Source organism: Monopterus albus, unplaced genomic scaffold (assembly GCF_001952655.1).
Source record: "Monopterus albus unplaced genomic scaffold, M_albus_1.0 scaffold40.1, whole genome shotgun sequence".
Classification (NCBI taxonomy): domain Eukaryota; kingdom Metazoa; phylum Chordata; class Actinopteri; order Synbranchiformes; family Synbranchidae; genus Monopterus; species Monopterus albus.
This window is the reverse complement of record NW_018127920.1, coordinates 4249266-4263672: the sequence shown is the minus strand read 5'-3', so window position 1 is coordinate 4263672 and position 14407 is coordinate 4249266. Positions and strand designations below refer to the sequence as shown.

Here is a 14407-nt window from a genome sequence, read left to right as displayed (position 1 = left end):
GACGGCCAGCTCTAGGAAGGGTTCTGGTCGTCCCAAACGTCTTCCATTTAAGGATTATGGAGGCCACTGTGCTCTTAGGCACCTTAAGTGCAGCAGAAATTTTTTTTTGTAACCTTGGCCAGATCTGTGCTTTGCCACAATTCTGTCTCTGAGCTCTTCAGGCAGTTCCTTTGACCTCATGATTCTCATTTGCTCTGACATGCACTGTGAGCTGTAGGGTCTTATATAGACAGGTGTGTGGCTTTCCTAATCACGTCCAATCAGTATAATCAAACACAGCTGGACTCAGATGAAGGTGTAGAACCATCTCAGGTCATAAGTATTCTGAAACAGTTTGAACTCCTCTCCTCTAGATGTTGCTACAGGTCACTGTACAGTTCATTAATTGATAATCCATCAAGTGATAGCACAGAATCATTGCAATTTGATCCTTTCTTAATGGTGAAAAACAAATTTGTGATGCATACTGGGTTCATGTCACACCCCTTTCTTTCTCTACCTCTGCTACCTGTCCAACAAAGGCAAAGAGAAAAAAATCCTCCCAAAAACCAAGTGTTATGTGTTACACGTTTTTTTTAGTCTTGCTATAAACCTTTTACTAATAATGTCATTATTCAGGAAGCGTTTGGCAGATAACATGACAAAAACATTGAAATATAGAATGTTTGGCATGTGCATACATTCTAATGTTTAACAGTCTTACTAGCACCAGTCTCACACTGGTGCAAAACATGTTGCATCACATTTTTCATAAAACCAGATTTCCATCATGTTCTCTCATTTCTTTGTTCTTGGACTGTACATCCTCTGACAATGAGCTGATTTAAAAAAATAACATCTTGCTTTCAGGTAACAGAGAGACAAACATCTGGCATCAGTTTGACAGCATTTATTAGCTCACACTTCTGGATTTGCAAGGTTTTCAGTTATAACCTTTGAATTCCAATATAGCATAAAATGTTTCAAAGAATCTTACTCAAAATATAGCATTTCAAATACCCAGTCAACAGCTATAAATATTACAAATATATGGTACTGTTACAGGTGATTTTTAAATGTGGATGGCAGGACAACATTCACTTGGAGACACACACTTGGCAGGTGATTAGATGTTCAGTGCTATTTATGCAACACATACCTGAGATAACTGGAAATCATCTTTTCACCTGCTCACATAAAAACCACAAAGATGATGTCTTACTAACCCTGAAGCAGATGTATACTGCTAGGCCCTGATTACCCCATCCCTCCTTTACTTTCTATGATGGACAGCAACCTGACCCCAGATGGCTATGTGGTCATCCAAAACACATCAGTTGAGGAATATGCAACATGTATGAACAAAAATAATTGATTTGTCTTAAAACTGAGTTATGACTAGACCTCAAGATCAGATAACTAACTTTAAAGGAAAACTATGGTTTATTACAACTTGGGTCTTATTTTATAAGTTCCCTTTTCATTTCATTCACCAAGTTAAAACTGAGATCTGAAAACATGACATCACTACAGAGACATCAGACTGGTCATAAAAGAATGGGAAACACACCAGCAGTTGATCCAGATCATTCGAATTTTATCTGTTATTGAATATATCTGAATCAGAGCATATGAGCAAAGTGGAGCAGACAAAGTTTCCGCTCCTCATTCAGTGAGATGTTCACCCGCCGCTCTCCGCTCAAAGCTGCATTGCTCATTATTTCTCAGCACTCAACTCAGACGCATCTTGCTCCTTTCAAATTGCACCTACTCGCTCCAAAAAAGGAGCAACAATCTGCATGTTTTTCACTTTTAGCTTAAACCACTTACATCGCAAAGAACTAAAGAATGACTACTTTTTTCCAAATAGAAATGATTTATTTCAAATTACAATTAGACTTATGTAACAAGGAATATAACAAAAGGTTATTTGTAAAAAATAAAGGAACCAATGAGCCAAAAAAAAAAAAAAAAGATATACAGTACACCTTTATGACCTGTCACTTTCCTTTTTAAAGTACTTTAGGAACTCCATTATTGAGCTCGCAATGGCCAATTTTTGACTGAAAAGTGTTGATGACTGTGCAAGACACAGATCCATTTTGTGTCGGGCTTGGGCAGGCTTCAGGCTCGTGGTGTGAGCGGTACCGAGGCAAAACTGGAGCGGGACACAGGGCATTGCCAGTCCCTTTTAGCAAAGGTGCTCTGCCCTCTGTCCAAAATCTGCCTGCTCCGCCAGCATGCTCTGATCTGAATCCCTCAGTGCATTGAAAAAAAGTGTGCACACAATACAGTGGGTTAAAGCTGAAGCAGGAACTGGATCTCTGAACTGGATGTCTGCTGTTTCCAGCCTGTCTGACCATCTGACCACTAGAGTGTATGTTCATTTGCTGAAACTTCTTGTAGGTGTCATCATCTTCCCAGATCTCAGCTATTAACATGCACGATGTACTTGGCGTGTACAGTGTATGATAATGGACAGAAGGTGTAATACACATGAGCAATATAGGGCCTGTGTGTAGTGCAATGCATTGATCTGTACCTGTACAGCAGCACCTAGTATGGCTTTCACAAAAAACAAATGTTGCCTCAAACATATCGATTGTAACAAACAATGACAGTATACTTCTCCACACCCTCAACAGGAAACTTCCCAGGAGAACACACATAACACAAATGTAAAACATATTCCTGGATTTAAATCTTTCAAAAGTTTAATTTATTAGTTAGCATTCAGAAAAACTACAGCTTTCAAAAGGTTTTGCTGGGGTTGTAGTGAACATTTTGTGCTGTTGTTACAGTTGTGTCTGGACTAAAGACAGGTACAACCCCATTCTCACAGCTCTCGCTCCACAGGCTTCTGTATATTGAGTTTCTGAGATTTAACCTGCGACTGGCAAAACTGAAGGCTTAAATAAACAATTCACATACTGTTGATTATAACATGCTGTGTTAGGGCAGATTCATGTATAGTAATTTGTTATGACAAATGTTTCCTAACTGCTGGAACAGAACCTGGTAAATTTGGCTTCAGTATACACACCTGTCCATTAATTTAGCCAGCAGAAGTCAGAGGTCTTTGAAGGCACAGAACTGCACTCTCTCCTGGCTGTAGAGGGCCAGCAGGGATGGGTCTCTGAGCACATTCAGCTCATGCTGTCGGTCATCTGACTGGGAGAAGTCATCAGGACCCTCTCCACAGCCTCCTTCCTGGGGGTGACTGGGGTAACCTGGGTGAACCATGAGCTCTGCTGTGACCACAGGCTGATTAGAGACTGATGAACTGCTAGAGGTAGTGTCTGAGGGCCTTGCAGCCAATGCATGTCTAAGGGCCCTCTTCAGGTTGGGGATAGACATGTTCTGGCCCATGGTGGTCAGTCCCAAGTACACATCTGGCCACCTGCAGATGTGGAAAAGGTTTAGATCCTGTTTAATATTTGTCAGTCATAGACCATGAGTGCATCATGATGTGCACCAACACTATTTGACCATATTCACATCTATAAACACACACTGAGGACTAGTTTATTTATCTTATTTAAAAATAATCTTCATGATACGTAATAAATTATTCAGAGTGAATTCCAGCAGATCAGATCAGTGCACGCCCATTAAAATATATCTGGGTATTGATCTCGTGCTTCCCAACTTACCCGCTTTTCAGGAAAAGAGCAAATACACCTATGAATATAATAAAATGGTAAATGGTAAATGGACTGTATTTATATAGCGCTTTTATGCACGGGCCAAAGCGCTTTACTGGGAGATTATACACCATTCACCCATTCACACACACATTCACACACCGATGACGACAAGGCTGCCACACAACGGTGCTAGTCAAGCCACCGGGAGCAATTTGGGGTTCAGTGTCTTGCTCAGGGACAGAGCTGGTCTGAGCAGGTGTCATCATTATCTCTATTTCAGTTCAAAACCAGCACCAAAATTGCACTGCGCTGCCTAATTAGTGCACACAAAGCCTCAACTGCGCCTTTCCTCCCACCTCAGTGGAAGCAAGAAATTTATTGGTAGGAAAATACCAAACACACCAATGCTCAAAAAAAGGAGACGTGTCTGAAGAAAATTGCATAACGAAGTGATGCAGAAATTGTGCTGGTGTTTTTAAAACTTTTAAGAAAATGAAACCTTCCTCCTGTTTATTGGATCTTAAATTGCTCCCTCTCCTTGCAGATTGTATCATCTATCTATAAAATGGGGCTCAATCACGATTTAAAATTTTTTAGACTACCTCTAAACTTCCCTTCCTAGCTAAACTTGTTGAGAAAGTGGTCATGAGCCAGCGTTTAGATTTTTTGAATCAGTGTTAATTTTGTTAAGAAAAACCACGCTGAAAAATATATTCATTGACAGCCAATTTTTCAGGACACAAATGAAACTAAAACTATATAAAAAGTAACACCTGGTAAAGAGAACTGTGAAAAATGTTTTACATTTTTCATCACCAAATAAAAAGTAACTGATAAAGTGAAAGATCTACGAATGGACATGAATTAACTTAACAACCTGCCAAAATATCTCTTGTTCCAGAGTTGAATTAGCCGCTTGATGTGTTTCACTGCCATCTTACATTCAACAAAATTGTCTCTGGTGTTAGCGCTTCTCGGAATTATGTATCATATTCATATACAATCCAGAGAATTATGTACAAAAACTGCTGGGACACACCAGTTCTATACATTTGACACAAGATACATTTAGTAAATTAGTGACAGTCTTGGGTTACCGTGGGAAATTTAAAGAAACTACAAGCAGTGCATAAGAAAGCACCTTGTGTGGCTCTATATTGTGGATTTAGACCAAATGTTGCTGCTATGCATCAAAGTCTCTATCCAAGCTAAAAACAGATTTGTGTTCCCATTATTTGATTTTCTAAGCAACACTGTTATGACAATGACCACATATTTATTATATAAAAAGGTAACATTGTTGATATACAGTACATAATTTCTCTACTAGACAAGCACTGGGAAAGCAAGAACTATTTATTTATTTATAAAATTTAACACTATTCTTTAAGAAATCTTCAATGACAAAATATATGACTATATATGTCTTTTGTTTGACAATGCAGGTGAATTTTGAAATGTTAGAACTAATCATCTTGTAATGAATGTCACTTCAGTTGTACTTCCTGAGTATGAATTCTCATATGCAGTAAAAGACAACAATATAGAAGCATTGTAAAATGTTTTGCCCCAAACTCAACTTACCGGCTTCTCTCCTGTATAATTTCACATGAGTCTCTTCAGACCTTATAACTGTGCATGAACAATGCATGAGCTTCTAACTGAAGCTGTGTGTGACCTTCTGTGCTACTTTCACCCTCACTGCACCACACTGGACGGTGACATCATCTGGCAAAGGTGCTGCATTGACTCTAAGGACGTGCTTGAGGATTGCTGTTTCCTGTTCCTGCGGTAATCATACTGACTTCCTGTTTCCTGTGCATGCACTGTGTTGTGCTTGCTACCAGATTGTTTATGGATTAAGCTCATGATTTTCTAGGTTTATATGAATCTTCTGAGTGATGACATATGCCTGCACAACTTAAGCACCTGTGTTACAGAAGCTCTTGCTAATTACCAAATTTAACTTCAGCTTAGAAGCTAGCTAAGCTAGTAGCTTAGTTGAGAGCAATGGCTTCCCCCACTTCCTCCTTCTTTCTCTTGTCGGAGTTTCACATGTTCAGTTATTCCTCTGCCTCTTTTGGCAATAATGGTACTTGTCAGATGCTAGCACCGAATTGGAAGCGTGGCTCCGCGCCTCCTAGACATACATAGCTTAGCCCAAGCTAGCTGCCCCCCAGAGCTTCCCAAGCAGCTGGGAGCTCAGCCAGGGCTGGGTGATAGTTTGAGTCGTAGCTCAAAATGAATGCCCATGGTGCATCACCTGCCTGTTCAAATTTCAAATCTATTTTCCCCACTCAGGGACACACCTGCTGAGAAACCAACTCTGGTAATTGGTGACTCCATAGTCAGAAACATGAAGCTAGAGACACCAGCGGCCATAGTCAAATGTTTTCCTGGGGCCAAAGTGGGCGACATCGAATCCAATTTGAAGCTGCTGACTAAGGATAAGTGTAAATACAGTAAGGTTGTTATTCATGGTGGAGCTAATGACTCCTGACTTCGCCAGTTGGAGGTCAATAAAATTAGCCTGAGCTCAGATGACCCTGAACCTTCCCTTAGTTATGTTGCTATAGGCCTAGACTGCTGGGGGGCCCCATGATGCTCTGAGTTTCTCTCCTCTCCCTCCGTGCATCTACAGTACATTCTCAACAGGTAGCGCTGCACCAACAATAACATCATGGATCGTTAGAATCCTCTCGCCAACCCGCAACACTTCACATGCAGCAGACACACTGGACTCAAGCAGTCAAAACAAACATGTACTGTGCCCCAGAGGAATCCAGTGTAAAATACTGTATATCCACAAAACCAGGCATTCAAAAAATCACGCTTGAAAAATGGCACCGGTGGATGTCAGGCCATCTCACATGAACATGCACAACCTGGAGAATATGACTATTCAAGGAAATCTGTAAACTACTGCATAAGTTCCATAAACTATTCCAACTATTGCATAGTTGGGAAAAAAAGTCTCACCAGCAAGAGTTCACAAGATTTTTATAAACTGAGCTGCTTCTGCATAGAAGTACAACAACATAGGTAGACTTCATTTTTTGAGCTTTCAGTCACATTTAAGATGATAATTCACCGTTGTAACATTGTAGATAAGTCAGAAAACACAGAAAAGCATGCCATTGGCTCTTTAAATTATTACTAAATGTCAGGTCTGCTCTGCGCCACCTGCCTCTCTTTCTCTTTTCTCTCCCTCTTCCTCTCTCTTTCTGGTTCTCTGTCGCAGGTCCCAGCGCCCGGGAGAGGCACAGCTGAAGAGCATTGCTTGATCAGTGGCTCACGGGGTGTGACACAGCTGAGGTGCATATCAGATGATCACCGTCCCTTAAAGGGCCGTCAGACGCTCCTTCATCGCCAGGTCATTGAGGTCGAGGTCCACGTATGATGTGGTCACACATGTTACTCTGTCTACGCTACGCTTTGTTCTAGCCCCACGGCAACTCCTCGGACCCGTCTTGTGTGCAATACTTCTGTCATGTTCCAGCTGCATTCACCTATCTGCCAACTGTGGAGTGAGTAATCTTGACGCTATTTAATATGCCTGCCAACTATGGTGTGGGTGCCCCAACGCTGTGTTTATCTGCTTGTCGTTTATGGAGTGAGACTGCTAGCCACGCGATACACTTACCTGACTGCCAGCTATGTTGCGCACTTACCTGTATAGCAGCTCTCCTGTCTACTCACCTGTCCGTCCTGGTCCTCTGATCCTCCCGGTTCCTGGTGCTCTCCTACCTACTTACCGGCCTGTCCTGGTCCTTTTCAGCCTCTACTGCTCAATCCTGGTTGGACCACATCAACCCCATTGACTTTGTCTTCCTCCATCTGCTTACATGCTGTAATAAAGACTCTTTTCTGCTAGCGCTATGAGTTTGCACCCTGAGTCCTCATTCTCTCTCTCCCTCACCTTTTGGTGAGAGACACCAAACATAACACTAAAAAGTATTTTTTGGACAGAAATGTCAGATAAAATGTTTTTTCTTTGACTCTGCATGACAGTACTGATTATTACTGTTCTATTTAATTTTTGAAGCATTACCCTGCCACCCTAATACTATGACTAGATTGCCCATTTTGATTATTTTAATTCAAAATTTGTAATTAGTGATTTGAGTCTGATATTTGTAATATTGATTTATAAACCAGATTTTTATGACTGCTCTGATTTTTACCAATTTTTTGTCCACCTAACAGACCTGATTCCATAGCGTGTGAAGATAGGGATGGAGTCCAGAGCGTCCTTCTCCACCTGTGTGTAGAATCTTTGGAGGTGTGCTGGCAGCCATGGGCAGGTGTGTAAACCTGGCTCTACTGGAACTCGAGTGAACGGAATCCTGAGATCTGACAGGACCTGTGCAAACACCTCTCGCACCTCTGCAACACACAGCACAATAACATTGATACTCTCACTTCATGCAACGTAGGGCCAAGGGTTGTATTGCTTAACAAAACAAAATGTAGGGCATGTACAGTTGTGTTCAAAATAATAGTGTGTTTAAAAAAGTGAGTAAAGCTCAAAATCCGTATAATAGCTTTTATTTCCATGCACGCAAATGCATTGGGAACACTGCGCATTCTATTCCAAAACATGAAAATAAATGTATCAAATTTATTACTTTACAGAAAGTGAAGAAAAAGGAATATTAGGCTGTTAAAAAAATAGCAGTCAGCATTTTTTATTTACAAACTCAAACATTTGCCATATAAACTGAAAAATGCTTGAAGACTTAGTTTTCCTGTGAATCACTGAACCAATTTTTAGTTGTAGAACTATTTCTGAGAACTGCTTCACATCTGCGTTGCATGGAGTCGGCCAACTTCTGGCATCTGTGGACAGGTATTCCAGCCCAGGACGACTGCACTATATTCTACAATTCCTCTGCAGTTCTTGGTGTTGCCTCAGAAACAGCATTTTTGATGTCACCCCACCTCAGGAGCACACACTCGGCTCATGTTTCAACCCATACATACAGTGTGCATGCGGAAAGCCCTGCAGACAGTGGCTGAGCAGAGCCAATCCTGCAGCAGTGGCCATGTTGTCGCTCAATTCTCACAAAATAGTTCATGTAACAAAAAGTGTGACCTTCTAAGAAAAAGGAGTTGTGAATTTGGACACACACCAAACCCATTCTGTTCATTTTATGCCGTTAGAACAGCTTCATGTGTGCGTGCAATCGTGCAGCATGAACACACACGGGAATTTGCACAAACACACAGAGACCTACACTGGATCAATACAACATCAATACTGATATGCACTTTATCAAATCCATATCAGAATTACAAGTTGGGACCATGTACTTCAAAATGCATTAGGAACAGAGTGCGGTGCATTGCTTTATATATAAAATAAATATGGCATCAAAAATAGCATTTGATGTTATAGCAATGCATTATGTCTGAGTGTGTATGTGTGTGAATTTATGTAATGCATCAAAATCAATGTTACTGCCAATCATTGACCCATCCCAGGGCCTAATAATAATAACAATCAAATACTGGTTGAAATGTATTTTTTGAAAATTATTTCATTTTTTTTGTTTTTTTCCCATTGAAAAAAGAGGGGTTATGACAACATACTGGCCTTTAAAGGGTTAAAAAAATCCAAAAATATAATTAATATTTAATATGATATGTAGGTTTCAGACAGAAGTAGTTTTAAAAGATTGGCTAGTTGAAAGTGGAAAAATATGAATTTATGACAATGTTAGAGCTGTACAGTTTTTGTCCAGAGGGAGGCTTTTAGATGGTTTTTTTAAAGGATCACATGAGGGTTAAATTTTGCAAACCCATTTGAACCATCTTATAGTGCCTGCTGAGTCTCCTCACTCCCTCGCAATCACCCCCTTCTTTGCAAGGGCCATTAAGTCGTGTCTCCGAAACGTTCTTACTTTAATCAATTCAGCTGACTACACTGCCAATTTTCCGGCTCGTGTACACTCACACTGTATTCGTGAAACCGCAACCTAAAGCTTATTTTATGCTTGGGTAAAGAAGCTAGCCAGAAGCAGAATAGGGGCAGGTTTCCAAAGAATGTGTGTGTAGGGGCACAGTAGGGGCTATCGATACTGTTTCATTACGACTGTTGTGCTACACATTTACCCACCAGTGTGGTGTGTAGTCTTCTGAGATTCATTCACCGAATGGAAAATCTAACTGCATTTGGCGTCTGGCGGATGTAAATTTCAGAACCTGCGTCTACTTGTCGCTACATAGAGTAGACCTTTCCCCAGCTGTGTATGTGCTCGAAGTGCTCAGCAGCTGCGCACCTTGTAGTGATGTGTCGTTCACAAACGATTCATTCTTGAACGATTCACATTTTGAACGATTTGTTGATTTTGAAAGAGTCTTTCCCATGACTCGAGAACATCGGGTCATCTCGGGGAGTGATTCGTTCATTTTTTGTTGACCGCGCATGCGCAACATCACATAAGATTAGTACACCTTTCTAGTCCTCGGTTTTGAGTCATTCGTTTTTGTAACGTGACATGACTGCTTTGTTGGATACAGGAATTAGTTAATTTTCAACCGTCCTTACAGTTTTTTTTTTTACTCTTACTGTTACATGATGCATTTATTTTTATTATAAAATAACTTTTTATTTCCTACTGACTATCATTTTGTGAATATCTGTCAGTATTGTTCTTTTCCATAACACTGAATGTTTTAATAAAGGTTAATGCTTTAAACTTCATCAGGGAAAATCTTTCTGTATACTAAACAGAACATGGCACAGCATAGCTTAGCTTAGGATGTTATGTGACAAAAGACCAAACGAATTTGACCCAAAATATCTCGAGGTGAGGTGATGAAGTAACAGACTGCATAGCCTCAAGACACAGGTACGATATTACTTATAATATGACCTTGGCTGCATTACAGTTCTTTCTTATTTGAAATGTGATCGATATGTGTGTAAGTAGATTGGGAATTAACATGTAACATTTTAATTACATTCTGCTGAAATGAACGAAATGACTCAAAAAAATATTTGTTCATTTTGCGGAATGAGATTCAAAGAACCGAATCAGTAAAATGATCCGAACTTCCCATCACTAGCACCTTGGCCACAAGGGGTCTCACATGTAGTCAACAGCCTTTGCAACACACAATGGTGAATAATCTTTTAAAATATTCCTGTATCTAAATTATGACACCGATGAGCACCAAAATCTAATAAATTCTTCCGTGGGCCATACCCTACCTCTACAAAAAATGTAATCGAAATTGATTCATTACTTTCTGAGTTATGCTGTTAACAAACGAGTGCTGGCAAAAACATAAACCTCGCCCTTGGCAGAGTTAATAAGCAGAAAATGATTAGCTATTATTTTGATGACCAATTGTGTTATAATAAACTCAATATCTTTTTCAAATCTGGTTCTCTCCTCTCCATACTGTACTGCATGTCTAATCTCCACCATCCACTGTCTACTGTCCTGATCAATAATGTTACACACATTACTGACAGCAGGTAAAGCCAGTCTAACCTCACTATGTGCTGCTGTCACTCACTGTTCACTTACAGTTTCTTCCAACAGTCAAGTTCACAAAGACATACCTTCATACTACCATAGGGATGCACACTGTATCTATTCTTATGCCTTTGTGCTGGTGAAAGCTGCAGCCAGAGGCATTATGTTTTTGGGTTGTCCATCCATCTGGCCCAGTGACATGAATGGGATATGAATGGGAGACACCTTGAGGGAATTTCTTCATAATTGGCACAAATGTCTACTTGGATTCAAGGATGAGCTAATCAAAGGTCATGGTCTGTGACCTCACTTCTGTTCCATTGCCAGGAATATGACTGGTTGGTGGAGGCATACAACCACAAAGTGGTAATTTTAGTTGCATTTAATGGTTGTGGTGGTCCCAACAAAGGTAGCTATAGGTAAAGATAAAGTGGGAAATGCATCTTTGACAGGATACATGTTCCTGCATGCCTCAGTCAATTTCTGGCCAACAATCACTTTTGGCACAACATCATACACATAGTCAGCTGTTTACACACAGTGCTTGTAATGCTAATGTTTGAGGTGTGAATACGTGGACATTTAACCAATTACTGGCAACTGCTCTGCATGCATTGCACCCCTACCCCCCTTGCATTCCTTGATTTTAGTACTGCCTCCTGAGGGATGCTGAAATTTAGCTCCCAGAATGCACCTCCAAAATGAGCGCACTGTAGTGAAAACAAGCACAGAACCTGTGATGAGTGTAACTCAGTGTGACATGCTTCAGTAGGTTTCTATAATGGAAAACCCCCCTTTACACTATGTGTGTGTACATATATATATATAATAGCTTCCCACAAAACATTAATGATAATGACAGATCTCAGTAAATCAAACTGCATTTATAGGAGTCTACTGCCAAATTTACATTTAGACAATTACAATAAAAAGAAAGCAAAATGTTTCTCTAAAGACTTGTTTCTTTTCCTACAAGGAGCTACCTCACCAAAATCCTGGTAATTTTTTTAGCTATGAGCAGCTGTGGTACATCAGTGTTCATCAACACCATAAACACATTTTTTCAACCAAACATGTACTCACAAACGCAAGCACACTTAACCATACACCCTACAGCTCCAATGAATATTAGAACCAAACAAAGACAAGCTCCAGAGCATGGTAAAAGGATAAATGTTCTTATATTTACACAACTTTAACCCAAGTCTGCCAGTTTAAAAAAAAAAAAAACAGAACAGAAGAAAAATTCATGAATTATCTTTACTCAAAATGTCCGTGTTGTGTTTTCTCAGTACACTTCAGTTTAAACCCTCTCCCAATGGAATAATAACAATAATTTTGCTCTCTAATTTATTTCCCCAGTAAACACAAGTTTGGTTCAGCTTTGCTGTTCCCACCCATCAGTTAAAACACAAAAAGAAAAATAATTGCATTGACACATCTAGTTAAACAAACCAGGAGTCAGTCAAGGAAACCAGTCTGGCATTTTCTTTGGAGTTTGTGGCTGGTAATGAGGGCAGTGCTACTTCCTCAAGCAATGCAATGGGAAAGTCCCATACAGAGTTGTAGTAGGCCAAACAAGCAGAGGAAAGCCTGGGTTTCCTCGTCAGTGTCGTAGCAGTTGGCAAACAGTGTAAGGGATTAATGACCTCACTTTGCATTTACCATATGATGAGTAATTTCCACACTTTTCTCCACTTCTACTAATTTTAGCCACTTCCCCACATCAAACTCATGCCAGCGCATACGAGGAAGTGATTTTCCACAAGGTGCAAATCAATCATAGGCTTTTCAAGAGAGTGCTTCTTGTGTGGCGACCATGTGGCACCAACCAGAAGGTTTTGGTTGTCACAGTCTAACTTCCAAGACTGGGACAGCACCCATCATATTAAAAGTCTAATGTTACCTACTCTAGCACTTTTATTTACTACTTATTTTACTTAACTTTACTCATTTAGAAATGTGTAATGTGTTGAGTCACGTATCAGGATCAAGTACAATGGATGAGTGATGATGTGCAATATAAGGCCCAGATTGAGTTTTTTTCCCTATGATTCATGTTGCATTACCTGGCAGTACATGAACATGTTGATGTCCATCCATATGATGGGGTAGGTGACCTGTCAGTTCCCTGAACAGCCTGACCTGGGCCCTCAACTCCAACTCCACCTGGGAAGGAAACAAAGACAGAACTGAGGCTTACTGTAATAATGAAAAACGAGTTCCTCTTATTCCTTTGTTAGTTGCATAATAACCTGAGATTACTTTGCTAAACTATTAGCTAGCAGTGTATCATTAATAATACTGTCCATGACTGTAACTTCAGTAAAATATGCGCACACAGTTTCAAGGTGATGTGTGTGTGTGTGTGTGTGCACGTCTGGTATTCTCATATTGTGGGAAGTGAAACTTGTTTATACTCTTACACTCTGGAGACTTGGCCTTCCTTGTGGTCTCCACCATGTAAGTCATTGAAATTTAGAATGACAACTTGGTCTAAGGACAGGGTAAGGTTAGGGTTAGGAAAAGGTAAGGGCTAGGGTAGGTAAGTAGCGGTTAGGGTTAAAGTTGCAGAAGATTAATGTAAGTCAGTGTAAATCCCCGTGAGCAATGAAAACAAATGTATGTGTGTGTTCGCGTTTGTGGGTTTGTCTTTATGTACTTGTGCGAACCAACCCCCGACGGAACACCTTTCTTGTGTGGACATTTCTTCTTGTGTGGAACTTTTGGGTGGTCCACACAAGGAAAATGCTAGGATAGGCTCCTTTCATCTATAAAGAATGATCTGTTTAAGTTTCAGAAGATATCCACATACAGAGAGTAAAGTCTAAAAGCTATTTTCGTTGTAAGCTTCTTCCGGCTCTTTGTAACCAGGAACTCCCAGAGACGAAGCAGACCACTTGGCTTATATAAAAAATAACCGTGCTGGTTTATTCAAAGAATCACAGGTAAAATTAACATTACACGTCCAGATCTCTTCCACCTCCAATCCTGCACGCAGGCAGAATCAAGTATGAAAGACCCTGAACCATAATGCCTATACAATATTATCACTTGGTTGGGCTAGCCCATACTACACAGGAACGTCAAACCGTGACGTCACCTGATATGCCAGCTTTGCAGCTGACCATAACAATAGTCAAAACATGAAGAAAATCAATGTGTGTGGCTGTTGATTAGTGGTGTGTATCTAAGAACATCTTGACATGACATCTAGTGACATGTCATGACATTACACATAAGAAAATATTATGATTACAATTACGGTTACACATATCATAATAATAACAATAT

At 40.1% G+C, this 14407-nt stretch overlaps 1 protein-coding gene across 2 annotated transcripts in view; it reads right to left on the bottom strand.

The window, feature by feature from the left end:
• Positions 1-884: 884 nt before the first annotated feature.
• The window catches only part of ydjc (YdjC chitooligosaccharide deacetylase homolog), a 36595-nt gene continuing 23072 nt past the window's right edge, over positions 885-14407 (bottom strand). For both annotated transcript variants that reach the window (XM_020599312.1, XM_020599313.1), the window contains exons 4-6: positions 13183-13282; positions 7835-8012; positions 885-3379 (exon numbers count right to left, since the gene is read on the bottom strand). In XM_020599312.1, coding sequence (XP_020454968.1) covers positions 3049-3379; positions 7835-8012; positions 13183-13282 — 609 coding nt within the window. In that variant the 3' untranslated portion in view covers positions 885-3048. The remainder of the gene's footprint in view (positions 3380-7834; positions 8013-13182; positions 13283-14407) is intronic.